The following is a 25,304-nucleotide window of genomic DNA, read 5'->3' on the forward strand; positions in this document are numbered from 1 at the left end:
TGAAGGCCAGAGAGATGCCCTCATACGGCTGCGTACCAACATAAGCCTATTAAATAAGACAAGAGAATTAACAGTACTGCAGATGGCCTCACCCTCACTCACACATCCCTCAGACTGTGTGTGTGTGTGTGTGTGTGTGTGTGTGTGTGTGTGTGTGTGTGTGTGTGTGTGTGTTCTGCCGCTGTACATAGATTGATAGTTTGACTGCATTGAGCAAATCAATGAAATGCTGAATGTACCCCATGTGCTAAAAATGTGCATGGGTGTGTTCAATGACTTATTGTAAAACAAGGTGTGACAGTGACAGTTATACCGTATGACAAGTGAGCACAGTAAACTTGAAAGCAGATAAGACGGAGTGTAATAAAACACACACACACACACACACACACACACACACACACACACACACACACACACACACACACACACACACACACACACACACACACACACACACACACACACACCAAACTTCTAGTAACTAGGTAATCAAAGAAATCAGGAAGTGCTTCCTCCAATCAATCTTCCTGGTGAGAGTTATGAGGCATCAGTTGATTACAGCTTAATTGGATGTTATTTACCCTGACAATCAGAGAGGGAGGAAGCTGATTGGATGTTATTTACCCTGACAATCAGAGAGGGAGGAAGCTGATTGGATGTTATTTACCCTGACAATCAGAGAGGGAGGAAGCGAGAGAGGAAGAGAGCAGTGGCATGTCCAGGCCATTTTGACTGGGGTGGCCAAGGTGGGGGCACAGACTAATTTAAGAAGTCAGAAATACTTATTTTAAATATAAGATTTAAAATCTCATTGTTGAAGTAGGGGCAGGATAAGAAAAGCATTGTGCTTCTTCCTGCTCCTTCTCGAACATAACTATTGTCTTTCATATATATTTTTTATTATTCAAATGTGTTGTTTGTTTATGATTGATCTTTTACTGTTTTGTGTTTTATTGTTTGAGATAAATAAAGAAATGAAATGAAAAATGAAAGAATTCTGACTTTATTATCAGAAATCTGCATTTAATCCCAGAATGTAAATACATGCATTTTTCACACGTGGCCCTTGCAGAAAACTGCATGGAATGAACATAAAGTGGGCATGTCTGTAAAGGGGAGACTCGTTGGTACTGTACCTATAGAAGCCATTCTCATCCACATATCTTGAGGTGAGAGGTCAAGGGAGCACTTTGGAAAAGGCCATTCCAGTTTTTCCCTCGGCAAAATTTTGCCTAACTTCGGAGGAGCGCTATTTAGCCCCCTTCCCGGCAAGCTAGCATGACATGATGCCAATATCTTTTTGTCTTAAAAAAATAAAATAATACTCAAACGAATTAACCGATTATCAAAATAATTTAGTTGGCGATTACATCATTGCAGCTCTCCATCTCTATCAGTCTATAATCCATTGTGTTGGAATGGACTGTGGATTTGTTGTGAAGACATCTCTGCACCAGTGTCAAATTCAAATTCCTGTCTGTTTAGTGTCTGACAGCCTCATGCGGGCTGATCTTTCCACCTTCCCGCTTAGGAAAAAAAGCGCAAATTCACAATAGCTGCGACCACATATGCAAATGCCCCCCGCCTGCCCCCCCTTTAGCCACACCTTCACCTCTTAGTATTTCTCAGTTCCCAGTGACTTCAAGACAAATAAGTTAAAGTACTACAAAAGAAATGAGGGAAAATAAAAGAATCAATTCTTGGAAGTTGTGAATCGATTCAGAATCGCGATTCTTGCATGAATTGATTTTTTTTCTGCCACCCGTAGCCTTTAGTGTCAATGAACCAAACTGATGACATGAAGGTCTCACATACTGTATCTTAGAGCGTAATATATAATATATGGGATACTTAGTGCAGGGATTCAAGTGCTATTGGAATACAATGAGGCGTTGGGAAGAGAGGAGGCAGTGCAGTGAAGCAGCAAATTAAAACACAGACACTTTGAAATGGCCCCCGTGAAAAGGGTCTATCCACCATGGACGGGAGCTTTAACACATAAGTATGAAAGTATCCACTGATATGCCCGTTAATAACTTCTATACTTTTTTATGGGAAGACTCCATAATGCAACAGTATTTTAGACTGTGCATATCATCATTAAATATGATTAAATATTAAATATGTTTTGACAAATAACTTAATGTTGTGCTCAAGTTCAAAGTGAAAGTTAGTTGCTAAAATGGGAAGATGACGTATGACTCAATGGAACGCTATAGTCGTACGTATGACAATTTGATTTGGACTGAGGATGAGCTGGCATGTTAACTAGGTAGCTAGCGGTTAGCTACGTGAGCTAGGCCGACTGCCTGTAACGTTTGTCGGGCTCAGTCAGAACGCCACTCAGTGACCAAAACACTGGCTCGTTAACCATTTAGAGTCACGCTCTTTCCAAGGGGGAAATCAGCTTTGAAATCCGTTGGCCGGTTGTTTTGATCTCAGCAATAATGCAGCTATGTTTGCAGCTAAGCTACAGAGGGAATACCGTTCCCGGCGTAACTTGCAGTGTTTTCCGGGCATATCTCCTTGGTGTGTAGCACAGAATCAGATGATGTGCAACGATACAGCAGGCGCTCATTAGAATGTTGAGCATGTTTGAAATAGTACAGCAACCGTTAAACAGGTAGAGAGAGACACTGACTGGAGGCGGCTTTAAGCCAATCACTGTCATTTAGTAGCACAAAAAAGAACAGAAATGTAAAGATTCATAAAAAAATATCAGCAGTGTCTAAGATATTGCATGTGATGGATGGATGAACAAATACCGTAAGTAAACAGAGCCAAAAAGATGATGGGACAACAGGAGCTGTTGAGAAAAGACTGCTAGTGACAAAGTACGGTAGGTCCCAGCCTCAGCTCATACAGCAGATCAGAGAGCCAGCCTGGCCCAATGCAGAGAGAGAGAGAGAGAGAGAGAGAGAGAGAGAGAGAGAGAGAGAGAGAGAGAGAGAGAGAGAGAGAGAGAGAGAGAGCGCCTGGGCCAATGCAGTAAGATAGATACAGCATGGCCCAATGCAGGGAGAGAGAGAGACAGCCTGGCCCAATGCAGGGAGAGAGAGAGAGAGAGAGAGAGAGACAGCCTGGCTCAATGCAGGGAGAGAGAGAGACAGCCTGGCCCAATGCAGGGAGAGAGAGAGAGAGAGAGAGAGACAGCCTGGCTCAATGCAGGGAGAGAGAGAGAGAGAGCCAGCCTGGCTCAATGCAGGGAGAGAGAGTCCAGCCTGGCCCAATGCAGGGAGAGAGAGAGAGAGAGAGAGAAAGAGAGAGCCAGCCTGGCCCAATGCAGGAAGAGAGAGAGAGAGAGAGAGAAAGAGAGAGCCAGCCTGGCCCAATGCAGGGAGAGAGAGAGAGAGAGAGAGAGAAAGAGAGAGCCAGCCTGGCCCAATGCAGGGAGAGAGAGTCAGCCTGGCCCAATGCAGGGGGAGAGAGAGAGAGAGAGCCAGCCTGGCCCAATGCAGGGAGAGAGAGAGAGAGAGAGAGAGAGAGAAAGAGAGAGCCAGCCTGGCCCAATGCAGGGAGAGAGAGTCAGCCTGGCCCAATGCAGGGGGAGAGAGAGAGAGAGAGCCAGCCTGGCCCAATGCAGGGGGAGAGAGAGAGAGAGAGAGAGAGCCAGCCTGGCCCAATGCAGGGGGAGAGAGAGAGAGAGAGAGAGAGAGCCAGCCTGGCTCAATGCAGGGAGAGTCAGCCTGGCCCAATGCAGGGAGAGAGAGAGAGAGAGAGAGAGAGAGAGAGAGAGAGAGAGAGAGCCAGCCTGGCTCAATGCAGGGAGAGTCAGCCTGGCCCAATGCAGGGAGAGAGAGAGAGAGAGAGAGAGAGAGAGAGAGAGAGAGCCAGCCTGGCTCAATGCAGGGAGAGTCAGCCTGGCCCAATGCAGGGAGAGAGAGAGAGAGTGAGAGCCAGCCTGACTCAATGCAGGGAGAGAGAGAGAGCGAGAGCCAGCCTGGCTCAATGCAGGGAGAGAGAGTTAGCCTGGCTCAATGCAGGGAGAGAGAGAGTTAGCCTGGCTCAATGCAGGGAGAGAGAGAGAGAGAGAGAGAGAGAGAGAGAGAGAGAGAGAGTCAGCCTGGCCCAATGCAGGGAGAGAGAGAGAGAGAGCCAGCCTGGCTCAATGCAGGGAGAGAGAGAGAGAGAGAGAGAGAGAGAGAGAGAGAGAGAGAGAGAGAGAGAGAGTCAGCCTGGCCCAATGCAGGGGGAGAGAGAGAGAGCCAGCCTGGCTCAATGCAGGGAGAGAGAGAGTTATGCCTACCCCACACTACAGGATTTTCAAATCCTTGAAGATTATAAAAATCTTGAGAGCCCACACACTACAGGACAGAGAGAGCCGATTTTTTAACATTTCAATCTTGGGACACACACACAATCGCGTCTGTTCAAACGCAACCCCACACACTAGAAGATTATGCCGAAGATTCACCTTGGAAGCAGGGCTCGACGTTAACTTTTAAAATGCCTATTCAGTGTGCGCACCGGGTGTAGTAGTGTCATTTCGTTTTCTAAACAAATTTTATTTTTTGTTTTTATAATGCATTTGCACTGAAAGGATTTGTTTAACTAATATTTGCGCGGACAGCCGCGTCCATTCGGGGTGTAGGCCTACTGTGCACGGCCAGGCGAAAACCGTCTGCACAGGTGTCTTGTGGAGGGGCGCGTCTGCTGATTTGACTCACTTTTCCGTGCGGACACTCGCCGATGCGGGAAGCTGAGACCTAAGCGCTTGTTGTAGGCTACATGCTTTGCAGTATAGCATTTAGTTTTCCGTCCCGTTCAAAGACGCACGGGTATTTCACCTCGATGACAATTTCCTCGTTCTTTGTTTCTGTGCGGGGCTGCGAGCGGACGCGGACCAGATTATTTTGCGAAAAACTGTAATGGAAACGCAGCTACTACTGGCTCTCTGCTCAAGATGCAATCGCCTGTCGGGTTGTAAATATTTAACATGTTAGATATGCCCGATTCACAATCGGGAAGAGGCAGTCTTCCCGATTGTGAATCTTTGAACCCCACACACTACAGGATCATTTGGGAAGATTATCTGCCCGACGCGCTTCAAATCGGGAGCACCCCCGAGAAAATCGGGAGGGGGGAATCTTGGCCATAATCTTGCAAATTATCCTGTAGTGTGGGGTAGGCATTAGCCTGGCTCAATGCAGGGAGAGAGAGTCAGCCTGGCTCAATGCAGGGAGAGAGAGAGACAGCCTGGCTCAATGCAGGGAGAGAGAGAGACAGCCTGGCTCAATGCAGGGAGAGAGAGAGACAGCCTGGCTCAACGCAGGGAGAGAGAGAGACAGCCTGGCTCAATGCAGGGAGAGAGAGAGACAGCCTGGCTCAACGCAGGGAGAGAGAGAGAGACAGCCTGGCTCAATGCAGGGAGAGAGAGAGAGAGACAGCCTGGCTCAACGCAGGGAGAGAGAGAGACAGCCTGGTTCAATGCAGGGAGAGAGAGACAGCCTGGCTCAATGCAGGGAGAGAGAGAGAGACAGCCTGGCTCAATGCAGGGAGAGAGAGAGAGACAGCCTGGCTCAATGCAGGGAGAGAGAGAGTTAGCCTGGCTCAATGCAGGGAGAGAGAGAGAGTTAGCCTGGCTCAATGCAGGGAGAGAGAGAGAGCCAGCCTGGCTCAATGCAGGGAGAGAGAGAGTTAGCCTGGCTCAATGCAGGGAGAGAGAGAGAGTTAGCCTGGCTCAATGCAGGGAGAGAGAGAGAGCCAGCCTGGCTCAATGCAGGGAGAGAGAGAGAGTCAGCCTGGCTCAATGCAGGGAGAGAGAGAGAGCCAGCCTGGCTCAATGCAGGGAGAGAGAGAGAGAGAGCCAGCCTGGCTCAATGCAGGGAGAGAGAGTTAGCCTGGCTCAATGCAGGGAGAGAGAGAGAGTCAGCCTGGCTCAATGCAGAGAGAGAGAGCCAGCCTGGCTCAATGCAGGGAGAGAGAGAGAGTCAGCCTGGCTCAATGCAGAGAGAGAGAGAGAGTCAGCCTGGCTCAATGCAGGGAGAGAGAGAGAGACAGCCTGGCTCAATGCAGAGAGAGAGAGACAGCCTGGCTCAATGCAGGGAGAGAGAGAGAGTCAGCCTGGCTCAATGCAGGGAGAGAGAGAGAGACAGCCTGGCTCAATGCAGAGAGAGAGAGACAGCCTGGCTCAATGCAGAGAGAGAGAGAGAGTCAGCCTGGCTCAATGCAGGGAGAGAGAGAGAGACAGCCTGGCTCAATGCAGAGAGAGAGAGCCAGCCTGGCTCAATGCAGGGAGAGAGAGAGAGACAGCCTGGCTCAATGCAGAGAGAGAGAGACAGCCTGGCTCAATGCAGGGAGAGAGAGAGAGTCAGCCTGGCTCAATGCAGAGAGAGAGAGAGAGACAGCCTGGCTCAATGCAGGGAGAGAGAGAGAGACAGCCTGGCTCAATGCAGGGAGAGAGAGAGAGTCAGCCTGGCTCAATGCAGGGAGAGAGAGAGAGAGAGCCAGCCTGGCTCAATGCAGGGAGAGAGAGAGAGAGAGCCAGCCTGGCTCAATGCAGGGAGAGAGAGAGAGAGAGCCAGCCTGGCTCAATGCAGGGAGAGAGAGCGAGAGAGCCAGCCTGGCTCAATGCAGGGAGAGAGAGAGCCAGCCTGGCTCAATGCAGGGAGAGAGAGAGAGAGAGCCAGCCTGGCTCAATGCAGAGAGAGAGAGACAGCCTGGCTCAATGCAGGGTGTTCTGCACACACACTCTCACAGGCTGGCCTGGGGAGCTGGATGAGCCAGCTGGCACTGAGGAACAAATGCCTGGGAGCACACACAGCCTGCCTTTCTGCATTTACACCACCGCCATCATGGTTTTACAGGATCTTCACTCATACTCCTCCATGTTTAGCACTCCTCCCTCTTTGTAAATGAGAGAGCAGGAAAGGAAAGAAGGGAAGAGAAGAGGAAAAGACGACAGGAGAAAAGAAGAGAGATGTAGAGAGGGGGTGGATATAGGAGGGGCGGAGTCTGCATATAGCAGGAAGTGGTGCGTGACACATGAGCTGTTGTCACCAGCAGCATGCTGTCAGGACCGAGGAAAAACAAACAAGCAACCCACTGAAACTCAGACAGACAGTTTCACTCCAGCAGCACACGCCCACCTGCCTGCTGACAGCAACCTGGCAGGACTAATGAAACCAGTTAGGTCTATATCTATATTTGGACATTGGACACGATCTTGGTCATTTTGGCTCTGTACACCACCACAAAGGACTTGAAATGAAACAAGCAAGATTTCTTCCAGACTTCCAGCTTTAAAGGAGAATTTCGTTTTTTTTACACCACGGTCCTCATTTCCAGCTTAAAATATTATGTTTTACTCACCGAAATAGTTTGGCTTCATTCGGATGCCCACGGAAGATTTTAGCTCCGAGTAGTCTCCTCAAACAGGCTATAACGAGAGCGTTGATCTGCCCTGGATGGGGTTACAGTGCCCATCGTCCCCCTGTGAAACCACACTTCTTCAGAGGAACCACAGAAGGGGGAAGATACGCACTGTAACCCCATCCGGGGCAGATCAACGCCGACTGTTGTGTTGATGTTAGCTTAGCTTCTAGCTATTAGCTAAATAATTATATTAACAACCATAATGAACCGTGATCTGACAGAAAAAGTGTCATTTAGAGAGCGTGTGCAGCATGCCCCGCACTCGCCGCAGGCTCTCGTTATAGCCTGTTTGAGGAGACTACTCGGAGCTAAAATCTTCCGTGGGCATCCGAATGAAGCCAAACTATTTCGGTGAGTAAAACATAATATTTTAAGCTGGAAATGAGGACCGTGGTGTAAAAAACCGAAATTCTCCTTTAATTTGAGGGTATTTACATCCAAATCAGGTGAACGGTGTGGGAATTACATGACATTTTAAGGGATCAAAAGTAAATTGGACAAACTAACATAATCGTCCAATCGACCAATGAGTTCTGAAGCATTTGGCTGAATATGAGCAAATAATATTGCCTGAAACACTTCAGAATTCATCCTGCTGCTGTTGTCAGCAGTCACATCATCATATATACACAATTATAAAACGGCTCTCTCAAATCAAGCAATCTGATTGGTTCACAGCCATTGTATAATTCCAGTAACCGAGTTCAATAACCCATGGCCATGGGTTATTGGTTGCCATGGCAACTCTCTTACTAAAAGCCTTTGGTTACCTCAAAAAAAACAAATGGCGGAGACAGCTGTCAGATCCTTGTGAATCGATCTTCGCTTATAACTTTACTAATACTTCGCAGAAAATTATGTTTTGTACAAGAATAGATGCGGGCTAATGTCTTCTTTGCAAAAAAAAGGCTGTTAACCCCGCATTTAACCCCGTAACGTTAGTTGGTGTCGGGCTTTGCAGAAAGCACTCAGCTTCTCAGCAAGCGCTGAGAATGCACCGCTGCGCTCGAGCTGCCTGTCGGCTTTTCCAGAAAGCTTCTCAGCTTCTCAGCAAGCGCCAGGATTGGCCAATGTCAACTTCAGTCTCCAGAACAATCCAATCAAATCACCCGCACGTCTATCTTCTTGCTAGAGGTCCCGCCTTACAGTAGTGTTTCAACTGACTATCAGAATACCATGCCAGTCGGACTTATAGTATTATTATTATATTTATATTATCATACTTGGAAACCGTTTTATAAAAGCAATATAGCACTCGAGCAGCGTGTGTTGTGGCATATATCCCGCTGATCAGCGGGATATATTTGCCACAACACACTAGCTCTCATGCTATATTGCTTAAATATATATGGACATAACTGTAACTAGGGCTGGGCGATATGGACCAAAAATCATATCTCTGTATTTTTAGGGTGAATGGGGATACCCAATATGTATCTCGGTATTCTCTACGAAGAGGGCTAAACATTTTCAGGGCTAATATAAGTTAAAGCCACATGTGAGATGTCACAAGTCATGTGAGATGTCACATGTCATGTGAGATGTCACATGTCATGTGAGATGTCACATGTCATGTGAGATGTCAGTCATGTGAGATGTCACATGTCATGTGAGATGTCACATGACTTGTGACATCTCACATGTCATGTGAGATCTCACATGTCATGTGAGATGTCACAAGTCATGTGAGATCTCACATGTCATGTGAGATGTCACATGTCATGTGAGATGTCACATGTCATGTGAGATGTCACATGACATGTGAGATGTCACAAGTCATGTGACATCTCACATGACATGTGAGATGTCACATGTCATGTGAGATGTCAGTCATGTGACATCTCACATGACATGTGAGATGTCACATGACATGTGAGATGTCACAAGTCATGTGACATCTCACATGTCATGTGAGATGTCACATGTCATGTGAGATGTCACATGTCATGTGACATCTCACATGTCATGTGAGATGTCAGTCATGTGAGATGTCACATGACATGTGAGATGTCACATGTCATGTGAGATGTCACATGACTGACATCTCACATGACATGTGAGATGTCACATGTCATGTGAGATGTCACATGACTGACATCTCACATGACATGTGAGATGTCACATGACATGTGACATCTCACATGACATGTGACATCTCACATGACATGTGAGATGTCACATGACATGTGACATCTCACATGACATGTGACATCTCACATGTCATGTGAGATGTCACATGTCATGTGAGATGTCACATGACTGACATCTCACATGACATGTGAGATGTCACATGACATGTGACATCTCACATGACATGTGACATCTCACATGACATGTGAGATGTCACATGACATGTGACATCTCACATGACATGTGACATCTCACATGTCATGTGAGATGTCACATGTCATGTGAGATGTCACATGTCATGTGAGATGTCACATGACTGACATCTCACATGACATGTGAGATGTCACATGACATGTGACATCTCACATGACATGTGACATCTCACATGACATGTGAGATGTCACATGACATGTGACATCTCACATGACATGTGACATCTCACATGTCATGTGAGATGTCACATGTCATGTGAGATGTCAGTCATGTGAGATGTCACATGAGTAGCTCACGATACGATATCGTCACGATACTTGGCCCTCGATAACGATATTATCACGATACAGCGATACTGCGATAATCGATATATTGGAAGACGATACATCACGATACCTGTGTAACTGAAGAGAAAAAAATACCCCTAAAAGGCAAGAAGCAGGTATTATGTATTTATTAGCAGAATTGACATGAACTCTCTGAGTTCACTCACTCATACCATTTTCGATACCACGGAGGAAAAGTTACACATTAAGTCTTTTTATTATTATTATTAAACAAAAGAAAACCTATATAACCTACCTACCTATATAATTTCTAAAAGTAGATATTAATGATCAAACATTTCCATTCATGTAGCCTACAGTATTTATGTTTTTGTTTCAACTACAAACATAAATAAACGTCAACTCGAAACTATGTTTGAACTACCACACACAGCATAATATTTTAGCCTGTTTATTTAAAAAAAAAAAAAAAAAAAAAAAAAAAAAATTTAAATAAACATATCGATACTTGGTGCCAGTGTATCGATAACGTATCGCAAGTGGAAATATCGCGATACCGTGAGTATCGATATTTTGTCCCACCCCTAGATGTCACATGTCATGTGAGATGTCAGTCATGTGAGATGTCACATGTCATGTGAGATGTCACATGTCATGTGACATCTCACATGTCATGTGAGATGTCACAAGCACTTTTATCATGAAAACAAGACTGTGATCAAAATAAAATACAAACACTATTGGTGCTCACACAAAATATGTACATGAGATTTTTGATAAATAATCATCCGTAATGTAGACAGTAGACAGTAGACACAATGACTAAGTGGGCAAAGGCAAATAATAGAACAGCTAGAACAGTCTGGTAAGTTCCGAAAATGACTTTAACACGTTCACTGCCACTGACGTATTAATACGTCAAAAAAAATCCAGCGGTTCACTGCCATTGACGTATTAATACGTCAAAAAAATGTTTTTTTTTTTTTTGACCGTGGGATGTGCATCTAACCCTTTTACATCTCTTATATAATTATTGGAGCCACCGAACGTTTACAACCCATTCCACCGAGCCACTAAGTGGCGACAGTGCCCTCCTGACTAGAGGAAGGCAAGCACTTCACAGCAAAAATGTAATAGTGTCCACTGTCCATCCAGCAGCCATTCTCATGAAAATGGATGGGGGAAAACGCTTTCGTTTTCGCGCTGATTGCTGGCGATGCGGGATTGCAAATTTGCATAATAGATTACAGGTGGAACACACTTTGAAACACGCAGCATAAATATGACCAGAATCGCAAAAGCTTCTCTCAACCAAAACTCCAAGAAGCGAGCGAGTCCATCCAGACTTCCTCAAACAGCGGCCGTGCAGACAGGCACAGGACAGCAGCAAAGCAGTGAGACTGGTGACAAGCTTGTGACGGCCGCTGCAGCCAAGAAGAACGCCCACGGAGGGAGGAGTTGGAAGCAACTCTCCCTCTCGCTCTCTCCCTCTCTCTCTCTCTCACTCTCTCTCTCGCTCTCTCTCTCTCCCTCCCTCCCTCCCTCTCTCTCTCTCTCTCTCTCTCTCTCCCTCTCCCCCTCTCACTAGGATTAAACCTAGTGCGTCTCCGGGAGAGAGAGAGAGAGAGGGAGGGAGAGCGAGAGGGAGGGAGAGAGAGAGAGAGAGAGAGAGAGGGAGGGAGAGCGAGAGGGAGGGAGAGAGAGAGAGAGAGCGAGAGGGGGAGGGAGAGAGAGAGAGAGAGAGCCAAAAATGAATGGTTAAAGTGACTGTTCTATCGAATTTCACAAAAAGCCGTTTATCTCTGAATCATTTTTCTGACGCTGAAACCATGCTGTATTCAACTGCTAATGCTTACATAACTACTAACTCTACAAACTAACTCTTTTAGACAGAGAAAGCACACATTCTATTAGTTCTTTTGAGATATTGTGTGTTCACAAAATCTTAGCAGAAAAGAATCCTCGGGTCTTGAAAGATGAGCCAGAATCCTCAAAAAACCCCTCTGGCAGAAGCTAACTACAGTAAAAAAAAAACGTCTGGCAGTGAATGTGTTAAAGTCACTTTAAAGCAGCCTTTAAAACCAAAACAAGACAACCCATCTCAATATTGATATATATATATTGATATATATATTGATATATATATATTGATATATATATTGATATATATATTGCCCAGCCTTAAGCAAACAAAGATCAGCTCTAAGAGCACATCACGGTGTTAACAAGACATGAGTGAACGCAGACGTCTTGATGACACTCGTACTGCACCGATGTAGAGCTCTCTACACACAGTGCGCTTTGAGCCCTTGTTCATTTCCCATAAAACTACTTCACTCATGAATGGGAGACATGGAAAGTGCCTTTTAAAATAATAAAGGCGGATATTTTATATTTATTTGTAACACATTACTTAATGAGAACCACCCACAGCGTTTAGTTATTGACAAAGTTGGGTTGGCTTTCTCCACAACCAGAACAGGCTGGACTACTTTGACCTTTGTCATGGCCACTTCAATGGCATTTGAAAGGGCCCAGGAAGGAAGGAAGTCCATTGTGGACTGGTTTGCTTTCATAATATGGACTTTAAAATGTGACTACAGATAAACGTGCACAAACACGAGTCAGCCATTACCTCTCACTATGTGATGCATTGTTTTGAAATCACTCTACGACTGGCCCAGCCAGATTACCTTACAACAAACAGCAAGAGCAAATAAAGAAACTGTGTTTTGGGTGCTTTGAAAAGGCCTGGCTGGGAGGTGGACATTTCTTCTAAACCTGCTAGATTTGTTAGAGACAGTGGATGTGGGGGTAAATCTGTTCCAACTCTCGTAATGTATGAATGAATGAATGGATGGAGCAGCCATATACTACCAAAGTCACACACAAAAACTACATCTCAATAGTACTTCAAATTATACTGTTGCAGAAAACAATTCCAAGTTTCATAAACATTCAATAATTTCACCATTCTGGAACATGAAAATCCATTTGAGCTTCACGTGCTGCAGAGGGCTGGACGGGGCACAGCTGAAAACAGACAGTCCACCACGTCTCAAATGCAATCCAAGTCAACCTGTTTCAAACTGCTGCCATTAGAGTGACAGACTGAACTATTTCACTCACAGAGCCAACAAAGATCAACCCAACTGACATCAAAAACCCTGTGCAAAGGTTGCTACAAAGCTTTCCAAGCCAAGGGTGGACTGACTGTTGATCTGTGACGCTGCTCGATGTCCCTCATTACCACCACTGAGGTGCCCTTGAGCAAGGCCCTTGACCCCAACCGTTCCAGTGGAGCTGCTCGGTGGCCAACAGAACAGACTGTGGTTGTACTGGTCAGCTTCCAGGTGTGAATGCGTGTGTGAATGTGAACAGGGCGCTGCTGAAAGAGAGAGCATTGCGCTCAGTGAGACTCCCCCTGTATCAATAAAGGTAAACAAAAATAAAATAAATAAGAAGCACCAGTACACCCTGCAAACTAATTGGTATTGAGGTCAAAAGTCTCCCGTAGTGAAACACGAGCCTAATCCATAAGTAAACTCCCCTCCCGTCTTTCCCACACACACACACACACACACACTGAGGGGTCTAGCTCTGGTGTCAGCACCACGCTGACCTACTTTCTATTCTCTCACTGGCCTTTGTTCAGAAGCAGACTGAGCTAATGATCTCAGCGACAAACAAGCTAACGTTTCATCAGCAGCTAGCCTAGCCTCACTCAGGCTAATGATCTCAGTGACAAACAAGCTAACGTTTCATCAGCAGCTAGCCTAGCCTCACTCAGGCTAATGATCTCAGTGACAAACAAGCTAACGTTTCATCAGCAGCTAGCCTCACTAAGGCTAATGATCTCAGTGACAAACAAGCTAACGTTTCATCAGCAGCTAGCCTCACTAAGGCTAATGATCTCAGTGACAAACAAGCTAACGTTTCATCAGCAGCTAGCCTCACTAAGGCTAATGATCTCAGCGACAAACAAGCTAACGTTTCATCAGCAGCTAGCCTCACTAAGGCTAATGATCTCAGTGACAAACAAGCTAACGTTTCATCAGCAGCTAGCCTCACTAAGGCTAATGATCTCAGTGACAAACAAGCTAACGTTTCATCAGCAGCTAGCCTCACTAAGGCTAATGATCTCAGTGACAAACAAGCTAACGTTTCATCAGCAGCTAGCCTCACTAAGGCTAATGATCTCAGCGACAAACAAGCTAACGTTTCATCAGCAGCTAGCCTCACTAAGGCTAATGATCTCAGCGACAAACAAGCTAACGTTTCATCAGCAGCTAGCCTCACTAAGGCTAATGATCTCAGCGACAAACAAGCTAACGTTTCATCAGCAGCTAGCCTCACTAAGGCTAATGATCTCAGCGACAAACAAGCTAATGTTTCATCAGCAGCTAGCCTAGCCTCACTAAGGCTAATGATCTCAGTGACAAACAAGCTAACGTTTCATCAGCAGCTAGCCTAGCCTCACTAAGGCTAATGATCTCACTGACAAACAAGCTAACGTTTCCTCAGCAGCTAGCCTAGCCTCACTCAGGCTAATGATCTCAGCAACAAACAAGCTAACGTTTCATCAGCAGCTAGCCTAGCCTCACTCAGGCTAATGATCTCAGCGACAAACAAGCTAACGTTTCATCAGCAGCTAGCCTAGCCTCACTCAGGCTCTCTGGCTGAAGCAGACTGAGCTAATGATCTCAGCAACAAACAAGCCAACAATTCATCAGCAGCTAGCCTAGCCTCACTAAGGCTAATGATCTCGACAACAACCTCAAGCTAACGTTTCATCAGCAGCTAGCCTAGCCTCACTCAGGCTCTCTGGCTGCCTGAAGCTTGGTTTGGCTGCTTTAGGCCCGGGGTGAAGGATTGCTCCACCTGCCTCTCTCAAAGGCAACACAAAAGTTCTTCCGTAGGCCAAAAGGTCAGATCAGGAGCAGCCAAATATCTCAACAGACGAAAGTGTTGAATACATTTAAATAAATATATTTATTTAAATATTTGCAGACATTTTCTGCACAAATCCTAGGGTTACAAATCTGGTGTCAAGCTCTGCCAAACTACCAATACAAATGATATGATGTAACTTTGCTTGTGCTATTCACCTTATGTTCCAACACAGGGGTCAGCCAGTTACTTCCTATTGTGTTTACACTTCCTGTGACAGTACAGTACTAGTGAGCAGGTAAAACAGACGGTGTTTTGAACAGGAAGTCATAACACAACTGGGTCAAGTGGGCGGGGCTACATAAGCTGAATAGGCCAATTTAGAGTGCACGTGACAGGGTTACGTCGCTGCAGTTGCGCACACATCACGGTAACAGAAACTCTAAGGAAACAAGCCAAAACTGGAGAGATCCCCAGAATATGGGAAAAAGACGTATTGTGCTGTAGAGACGCTGGACTTTCCCACTAGGAATATGACTGATGTCCGGCACTGCAACTTTGGTGATGTAGTTGGATCCTAGACCCATCCTGACAGTGAGTACGGGTCAGGAAACCTCACCCCATTGAAAGAGTGAGCTTATTTGTGTAAGATCACCTGTCTATTGCTGGCAAAGCTTTAAAATATGTGGAGAAGGCATCTCCGGATCTTCCATATTTCTATGACAGCTGAACCGCTAGCTGTCACTTTCTGCAACCAGTTCAGCTCCGCCCACAAAATACGTAATCACTGTTTACAAACATAAAAGAGGTGTATGAAGCCAGGGTGAACAGTGAGCACCTACATAGAAACCTGGTTCGGCTGTTAGAGGAAAGGAAGTGGCTGAGCAACAACATTAGCCAACAAAATACAAACATGTCAAATGAATAAAAGAAAATCATCTGCCTGATGGTACGCTACACTAGGGCTGTCACTTTTCATTCGAAATTCGAATTCAACTTCGAATGTGGGGGAGGAGGGCATGTTCGAATGTATAATTGACCTGTTCGATTTTTATTTATTTATTATTATTATTATTATTATTATTATTATTATTATTATTATTATTATTATTACCGTACTACTATTATTTTTTTAATGAACCAAAATGAACCAACTGCTGCTTGCTGGTAATGTTAATCCCATGTCAGAAAAAGTCTCCAGATTTGTCGCGTTAGTCTCTTCTGAGAAAGATTGTCTCCAGGGTCTGAAAAGTTGTCTCGAGTTGGATGCAGCCAAGTTTGTGAGGCAGTGTTGTGACTGTGAGCGCCCAAGCTAACACGTCGGGCTGATGCCCGGTGGCCTGGCCTTGATTTTTTTTTTTTTTTTTTTTTTTTAATTAACCAAAAAACTTCGAATATATTCGAACGATTTGTGGGCAATTAAAGTTTGTTCGAACTTTATTTTGGGAAAAAGTGACAGCCCTACGCTACACTTCTGCAAACTTTCCCCCCCGTTTCGACCTGAATGGTTAACTCACCTAACGTTTATTGAAACTCATTATTCACCCAGTTTTAAATTCAAACTCTAAATCTCCTCTTGTCTCGATTAAATGTTTCACACAGTACCTGGTTCTAAACACAAAACAAGATTGAAAACGGGATGTCGATTTTTTTTCTTTTCTTTTTTTCTTCTTTTTTTGTCCAGTAAAAATAACTCATAGTTTTGTCATTCACCAACCCACCGCATGTGTGCCAAGAAGTTGATTCCGGACACTGATCATGATTCATGATACGAATATAACCCAACACAAGCCCTTAATTTAACTGCAGCACCCATTGGAACTGATGGTGGAATGGGCCCAGTAGTGAAGCAGGCTCTCAGAAACAGACCAGCCCCCCACCGAACCCTGTTTGTAATGATGCAATGTGTCTGTGTGTACCTGGAGGTGCTCAGTGGAGCTGCTGCTCAGCTCGTCTCCAGACTCCGAGTCGTTGGTGCGTCTCTCCGAGCTCTCCCCGGCCGAGTCGCACTGCTGGGCGTTATCCACGTACAGGGGCGCCCTGTCCAGGTCCGGGGAGCGGGCGCGGCTGCGCGGCAGCGTGTTACACCGCTGCCCGTGGACCAGGATGTCGGCCAGCGCTCGCTCCTGCTCGGTGGGGCTGGCGGGGGCCTGGTGCGGGGGGTGGTGGTTGCTGTCCCGCCTCTGGCTGGGAGGGCTGAAGCGGCCGGTGGGGGCGGAGGGTGAGGAGGGCGAGCGGCGCTTACTGGATTCGTGTCTGTGGAGGTTTTCGCCGGGGCGCTCCAGCTCCAGAGTGCTTGGTTTCACCCAGATGGCGCCCCCCCCTGGCAGCAGGGCCGCGTTGCCTCCGGCGGCGGCAGCGTGCTGGGGCGGTTTGGGCGGGGGCATGAGGGTGGGCGGGGGCATGAGGGTGGGCGGGGGCATGAGGGTGGGCGGGGGCATGAGGGCCTTGCGGACCTCTCGGACGTACTGCGCCGGGACGTAGAAGGGCTTGGTGGCCTCCTCCTTCCTCACCTGCCACCAGTCCTCGTTGGTCTTCTTGACCAGCATGTAGCAGTCCCCCTGCTGGATGGTGATGAGGCGGTCCTTGGCCTTGTACTCGTAGTCGTACTCCACCTCGATGTACACCTGGCCCGGGGCGATGGGCAGGTCCGCCATGACGCCTCCGACTGTCCAGCAGGCAACTCACCGCAGCACATTTATCAGCATGGCTTCAAAGGACGAGGCTGGTAAGAAACAAACAGGGGTTTAAAGTGAGAATCCATAAAAAACGTACAAATAATTTCACATGTTGCTACTCTCATCACCATTTGATATAACACTATGATTCAAGCTATAGCCACTTTATGAAAGCGGTTAGGTCTACAGTTTGAAACACCCAGTGTCAAATAGTTGCTTCCTGTGAAAAGTTTCCCCCTGGCAGTGTGTCTTTGCCCTGATGTCACACCACGGACGAAAAAAGCATCATTACATTTTTCTTGTCGATCACTTTCCTATTGCTGGCATTTAAAAAACATTTCTCACAATTACAAAGAAGGACAGCAGCCCATTGTAGTACAGGGCAGTTCCCAGGCTATATCAGTCCATTTTGTGTCCACTATTAACTCCTTTGGGGATACAAAGTTGGCAAATCACACACACACACATACACGAGAAAAAACGGCATCAGGTTCTTTCCAGGGGGAAAGTGTCTGCCGCACAGGAAGTGACGCGCTTTGCGGCAGCAGCAACAGCTGTTTGTTTGGAATCAACAGAAGAAGAGCGGGGTAGTAGTTAGCATGAACAGCGATAGCCACTGTGGCTGAACGGACAAAAAGATGAACGCCAAAACTCAAACTTCAGTCAGTAAGGAGTTGATCAGAGGCACAGAAAAGGCATGTACAGACACAGACAGACAGTATCTACCTCTTCTTATTCTGTCTGTCTTGTGACACACTCTAACTCTCTGATACTCCGACACAAACAACCTTCTAGTCCAGGGATGTCAGAGATACTGTCCGCGGGCCGGATCCGGCCCGCGGGCAGGTTTCATCCGGCCAGCGAGATGTTTTGGAATATATAAAAAAAAAAAAAAAAAAATTTTTTTTATTATTATTATTATTAAATTCGCACCCCATCATCATGAACTACGTGTGGCTAATAAGAAAGCTAAGAGTTCATTCATAAGTTAATTAACCTGCACTACAAGGAAGTATGTCAGTAGGTCATCAGGTGTAAACAAAGCCGGCATGATGCCACGCTGGAATTGAATCGCGCATTCAGCTACCTACCAAAAAACAAAAGAATCAACAAGATCAGGCGCGGACTGCATAATCGGGCACGTCGGGCAAATGCCCGGTGGCCTGGCCTGGCCTGGCCTGGCCTGCAAAAAAAAAAAAAAAAAAAAAATTGTGCCCGCAGTCAGGCCACTCACTGAACAGCAGGCCAGGCGCCGCCTACTGGTTTACTAGTGGTTTTATTACTTTATTCAGGGTTAAAGTGGGTGCATCTCATTGTAAAATTGGACTTGGCCAAAATTGGGCTTCAAACGGCCCAAATTGGGCTTCAAACGGCCCAAATTGAGCTTTAAACGGCCCCAATTTTTCAGACGCCGGCACGCGCGTCAGCCCGTATCGGCCTGGCCTGCTTGGTATCTAATGCCCGGCCTGAATTATGATCCTAGTCCGCCCCTGAACAAGATGCTGTCGAAAAAGAGAAAGGTTGACACGGAATGCAGGCAGTTTCAAGAGAAATGGAAAGAGCAGTATTTCTTTTGTGAAGTAAATGGGTAAATGAGTCGAATTGATTTTAGTAAAAAAAAAATCCGGCCCCCATGAGGTCTCAGTTGAACAAATCCGGCCCTCTACCTAATATGAGTCTGACACCCCTGTTCTAGTCCAATATTCCTGAACGAGAACAAATGGATGAAGATACAGAGTGAAGACTGAAGAGCTGCACAGACACTCTGAAGCTCAGAGGTAGCTGAGCCGTACAGAAGAGTCGAGAGAGGGAGGAGAGACAGTAATGCGACACACATGGTCTTTCCCATCTACTGTAATGTATATCAGCTCTCTCTGTCCCCGAGTTCACTTTAGCTTTATATTAGCATGACAAAAAGCTTTCTCCCTCTCCCTTTCTCCTGTTAAAAGACAAGAACGCCAACAACTAGCTTAACGGCACCTGCGGCATGTTGCTTCTGAGTCAAGAGATTACTCAAATCACACGCATATTTTCCTGCTGAGATCACACACACACACACACACACACACACACACACACACACACACACACACACACACACACACGAAACGCACAAACATTGTAACACACGATCTTACACATGAGCTCCAGTACACCTTGAGCAACCTGCGCTTTGAAGTGAGTTTAAAGTAAACAATATAAATTCGTAGTCTACATTTCCCAACTGACGGTGAAACCGCAGCATGTCATGAAACCAAACCCTAGCTTAAGGTGCGTTCACACCGAGATATTTATTTTTCGCTCTGTCGCTTGATTCAACCCTTTGGAATCGCTCTGTCGCTCTGTTTAAATCGCTCATCAACAGGCACACGAAATGACGGACATGTGGGGGATATAACGTTACGCAATGTCATGCTGTTTGTCTACTACGAGCCACCGTCATTGTTTACAAGCTAAAGCCTATCAGCCTGCTCCTAATGCGAGCTGCATACCGGTAGGACAGACTTCACTTCATGTCAGCTGTCAGCCTGTCAATGTGGTTTGTTGCCACACAATAAACCAGCGGTTTGTTCCAAGCCAGTGGGATCCTTGACTCAGTCTCACGGCAGCCAATCAGCGTTGAGCGGCGAGCGACTGATGCCAGCGTATTTTCGCTCGAGTTGGGATATTTCATCTCGGGCGACGAGCGTATTTTCTCCCTATCGCTCTGTCTCTGCCGCTCGGACGCCCAGCGATTTTTCTCCCAGGCGAATATACGCTCAATCGCTCGTTTGCATTGACTTTGTATGTAAACTCGACGCCAGTGAAAAACTTTAATAGGTCGGTGTGAACGCACCTTTAGAGTGATTTCACTTTTAAAATAACTGGTGAAAATGAGAATAAGTAAATTAGAAGTCAGGACAAAGTCTTTTTTCTTCTTCTTTTTTTACTGTACAGATGTGTTACCAGTGGGCAGGAGTGTACCAGTGCGTGATGGGAGTTGCTGTCATACATTGCCTGAGGCTGCCTCTGTGCTTCCCCACGGGCCATTAGGATACAACCTGATTGTGCCAAGTTTCGACTAAAGCGAGAGATATGGTTCAACGTGAGCCTGGTGTTGGGACAGGCATACTCCAACGCCAGGCTCAGCCAGGGGAGTCCCCAGCAATATGAGTAATTGTGCGATTTCACTATGCTGTCAATGACTAGAGCAGGGGTTCCCAAACCCTTTTGACGTCACAAAAATCTAGGGACCCGAGACATTTCCAATTCCGGTAGACCATCGATAATATCATCAGTGACATCGTCAGTGATGTCACATTATGCTTCTTTTCCCCCGCAGAATTCTGACTTTTAATCTAAAAATTCAGACTTTTTCTCAAAATTCTGACAGTAACTTCGAATTCTGACTTTATTCTCAGAATCCTGATTTAAAGTTATAATCTAAAAGATTTTCATCTAAAAAAAAAAGTCACTCACAATGTTGATTGAGGCTATGTCCATTTGGATGAAGCCTTTGCAGTATATAGTGACATTATGTGACATTACACTGTTTGGATCTCACCTGCAATTACCACCCACTGCCATAGGTGTCACCCAAGAGAACAAAACTGAAATCTTAAGAGATTATCACTTTAAACTCAAAACTCAAAACAAAAACAAAACAAAAAAAATGCAAGTGACCCTAATCATCTTTGGTAATATTAAATTGTGTGCGGTGTAAAAAAAAATAGAGAAAAAAAAAGCGACCCCACTTGGGAACCACTGAACTAGAGGTTAGCCCAAGGAGAGAATGTAGTGCATATACTGGCCACAGCTTTCACTCTCTCCTGTTATCTCCCCCATCTACATAGGAACTCTGGGCTAAATCATACAGATAACGGACAACAAATACCTTCTTAGATGGGGGTCCATTAGACAAAGTCATACCAAACGGGGGGTCAGGGGATCACTGACCTATTAGCTATCTATTGGGGGTCCTTGACATGAAAAAGTTTGAGAACCTTTTCTAGTCATCAGCCTATCAGAACACTTAGCTTGTTGAAGCAACATACCCGCCAATCATAGGGAGGGAAGAATCAGTAGTATGTTTGATTTTCCATTCAAAGAAAGCACTGCTGGCATTGATACTGTTGCAAATGAGTAGCCTATTGTATAACCATTTCAAAATTGTAGTATTGATACTTATCGATACATCGATACTTAGACGTCTAGACGATACTATCGATACCTGTGGCAAATAAGTATTGTATCCGTTTCAATTTTTTTTGTATCTATACTATGGATACTTTTGACGGCATTAGGGGCTGGAATTAGCTCAGGAGGTAGAGCTGTCGCCTGGGAATCGGAAGGTTCCCGGTTCGAGGCTAGCTTGAGCAAGACACTGAACCCCTCGTCGATAGACTATAAAATGTGCTCTATAAATACAGTCCATTTACCACACACACACACACACACACACACACACACACACACACACACAGCTCATGTCCTGATTTGATCAGAGAGGTCAGAGAGTTGAGGGTCTCCTTCAGTCCAGTGGCACTGCTGCAGATCAGATCAGGCTCCACTCATCCCACAACAAATCACTTTCATTGCTAAGAGGGGATGTGGCCAATCAAGAGTCAGAGAAAAACCTCATGGATGTATTTGGAGTGCATGTTTGCAGCAAGCCAAGCGTGCTTCGAAATGCAACAGAGACTTATAATGTACCTAGTTTATTATAGTCTACAAAAATCCCTCATTAATGACACGACATACTGTCTTGTATGCCGTTTGGGGATGCTTGTATTCCATCAATGCATTCTAGCCTGGCTGAGCTAAGCGTTAGTGCCATGCTCTACCCACTGAGCTGCAGCAGGGGAACACAAACTAAGCCACTTCTAAAGAGGGAACGTTTTAAAAATAGGTTGTCGACACAGAGCAGGGACTAAGCAGCACTCTGTGATATAGCCTCATTTTAAAACCACATGCTTAGAAGAGTCACACAATCACCTTTATAAGTGTTGCCAACATAAAGGGCCAGCTGAACCATCAATCTGGGCTAGGCGGCTATTAGCCAGCATTGCCATGCCATCTCCATTTAGGTCCAATAGTACAGGGGTGGCCAAGTAGTCAGAGACTAACAGCCAACAGCATTACCGTGGTACTGCACAAAGCCACATCATGTATCATCATAAAAACATACACACACAGTCACACACGTTGATGTGAATTCAAGTGGCGCATGCGGCTCGAGAGCCTCGGGTTGGCCACCCCTGGTAGTAGTTGTCAAAGTTTGTCACGTCATCAAGGACCCCTAAACTGACACAAATCAGACCATTAGACCCCCATTTGATAAGACTTTGATAAGAAAGTGTATGAAACCCATGACCAAAATAGTCATACATTCTGTCATTGTGTTATTTATGGATGGAATTATAGTCAAAATTAATGATCCCCCTTGTTGCTGGGGACGCCCCGGAAACATCTCAAGGACCCCGTACCCCACTTTGAGAACCACTGTAATAGTGCATCAGCTTAATCAAGGTCTGTGATTGAGTACGTTTACATGCACACAGTATTCCACTATTATTCGGAAAATTACAATATTCTGAATTTGATAAGGGTCATGTAAACAGCATTATTCCAGTTGCATTTTCTGAATTTGCCCTTTTTCCGAATTTAGCATTTTCCGATTAAGACATGTGGGTTATTCCAGTATTATTCGGGTTTTAGGAGGATTCTTTGATCATGTATACAGCGCATTCGGAATATGCGGCTCAATCAGGGTTTTTACCGCAGTTTGCAACACATCTTGCCTGTTTGCGGTCAGCTGATGTGTGCTAGAAGCGCTAGAAGATGCAATATAATCATATAATCCATCATCTCTCACATGCGAAAAGGAAAGCCCACATTTCTGATGGGGAGGAGATGAGAAACAAGGAAGATGACGCAACTCTTATAACTGACTCTGGCCTAACAACGTAGCCTACGTTTAATATGAAAAACTTGGGTATCGCCAAACTTTTCAGCAGCAAGCTCCTGAAATGGACCAGATGATGCTGGTAAGAATACAGTCAGGGCTCCTCTGTTTGTTCTGAACAGAACAAAACTCTGCTGATTCTACCTGCATCCCCCCCCCCCCCCCTCCCCACGTGGGAGGGCGAGCTACGGCTGCAAGTACACAGGAATATTAGTGGATTATTCATTTAGTCGGAATATTGTCATTTTCCGAATATGGGCAAAAAGCGGAATATTGTGTGCATGTAAACGTAGTCAGTGATGAGGCTAACTCCAGCAGGACTACTACACAGTGACTGGAGGGGTCATCTCACCTGGATCACCATGCAGTGCAGTGCAGGCAGCAACAGGTGCTGAGGGGAGTCTGACCAAATACAATCAGCCATCAGCCACACCAAGACATGATGCCTTAGTCTCACCTTAGTCTGGAGTCACCCTGACAGCTGACAGCTTGAAACCATTTAATACTTCAATTTTCATTACAACTAGGGCTGCACGATATGAAAAACAACAACACATATTCAGATTATATTGAGATATTGCGATACGATTTTAGTGGGAATGGTAATTTTTCTATTTCATTTTCACTGGGGAAAAAAATATATACTGTATATATTTTCTCTCTCTCACAATGCTTCATTTAACGTTATATTGTGACTTGTGACACATTTTAATTCATTGCTTTGGATATTGCACTTGGGCCATATTGTGATTTTGATGATTACAAAACAAGATTGAAACCTGAAATGGCCATATTAGAAACATACAGGCCTATTATATGATTCTGTCCTAAAAGATGTGCCAACCAAAGGTCTTAAAATAATTCATAAACCTCAACAGCACCCACATTATGCTTTGCTCGCACAAAACGAAACCGCTGTGCTTCTTCGTCATTTAGTTTTTGTTATCCAGTTAAGGCACCTTTTGTTGTTTGTTTTGAGGTGAGGTTTTTAGAAGCCGATAAAGAGTTGTTTTATCGGGTTGATCTATTTCCTCACTGTGTAAATAAATGAAGCGTGACTGTAAACAGCAGGGGGCGCTATATTTGGTGAATAGTGAAGCGTCAGACTGACTGATGGGGTCTGTCATGGCTTCAGGACCTGTCAACTACTCCTAATCCAGTTTGAAACAGCTCTTACGACATGCTTTCCAAGTTAGGCCTAAGTACATACATACAGTCGAATAGAAAACAAGAGGAGATTAACGATGAAACCATATGACGTAAAGATAAATAAAGTAAAAATAATAATAAAAAAGGGACAGACATGGTTAAAAACCAAGATAACAAAAATGCGTAAGACAAATAAAAAATTATCATCATTATTATCAGGATTATTATTGGAGCCGCACTGCAGCATTTCAGCCGGAACACACACACACACACACACACACACACACACACACACACACACACACACACACACACACACACACACACACACACACACACACACACACACACACACACACACACACACACACACACACACACACACACACACACACACCTTCAGACTGAGGTGTGAGAGATAAGATCTGTGTCCTCTTGTGAACTGAAAGCTCTATTTAACACTGTGTCCAGACTCCAGAGCTGGTGTTGTGTGTTAAGACCCCTCACTACACACTCTGTCTGTGTGTCCAGACTCCAGAGCTGGTGTTGTGTGTTAAGACCCCTCACTACACACTCTGTCTGTGTGTCCAGACTCCAGAGCTGGTGTTGTGTGTTAAGACCCCTCACTACACACTC

General features: G+C 45.4%; 1 protein-coding gene across 2 annotated transcripts in view; it reads right to left on the reverse strand.

Annotated features, from left to right (window-relative positions):
- LOC310791956 (rho GTPase-activating protein 12-like) overlaps positions 1-25,304 on the reverse strand; it is a 101,279-nt gene that overhangs the window by 68,512 nt on the left and 7,463 nt on the right. For both annotated transcript variants that reach the window (XM_083653640.1, XM_083653639.1), the window contains exon 2: positions 16,817-17,622. In XM_083653640.1, the coding sequence (XP_083509766.1) occupies positions 16,817-17,554 (738 nt within the window). In that variant the 5' untranslated portion in view covers positions 17,555-17,622. The remainder of the gene's footprint in view (positions 1-16,816; positions 17,623-25,304) is intronic.

The sequence above is a fragment of the Poromitra crassiceps genome (assembly GCF_964638095.1).
Source record: "Poromitra crassiceps genome assembly, chromosome: 17".
NCBI classification, from domain to species: domain Eukaryota; kingdom Metazoa; phylum Chordata; class Actinopteri; order Beryciformes; family Melamphaidae; genus Poromitra; species Poromitra crassiceps.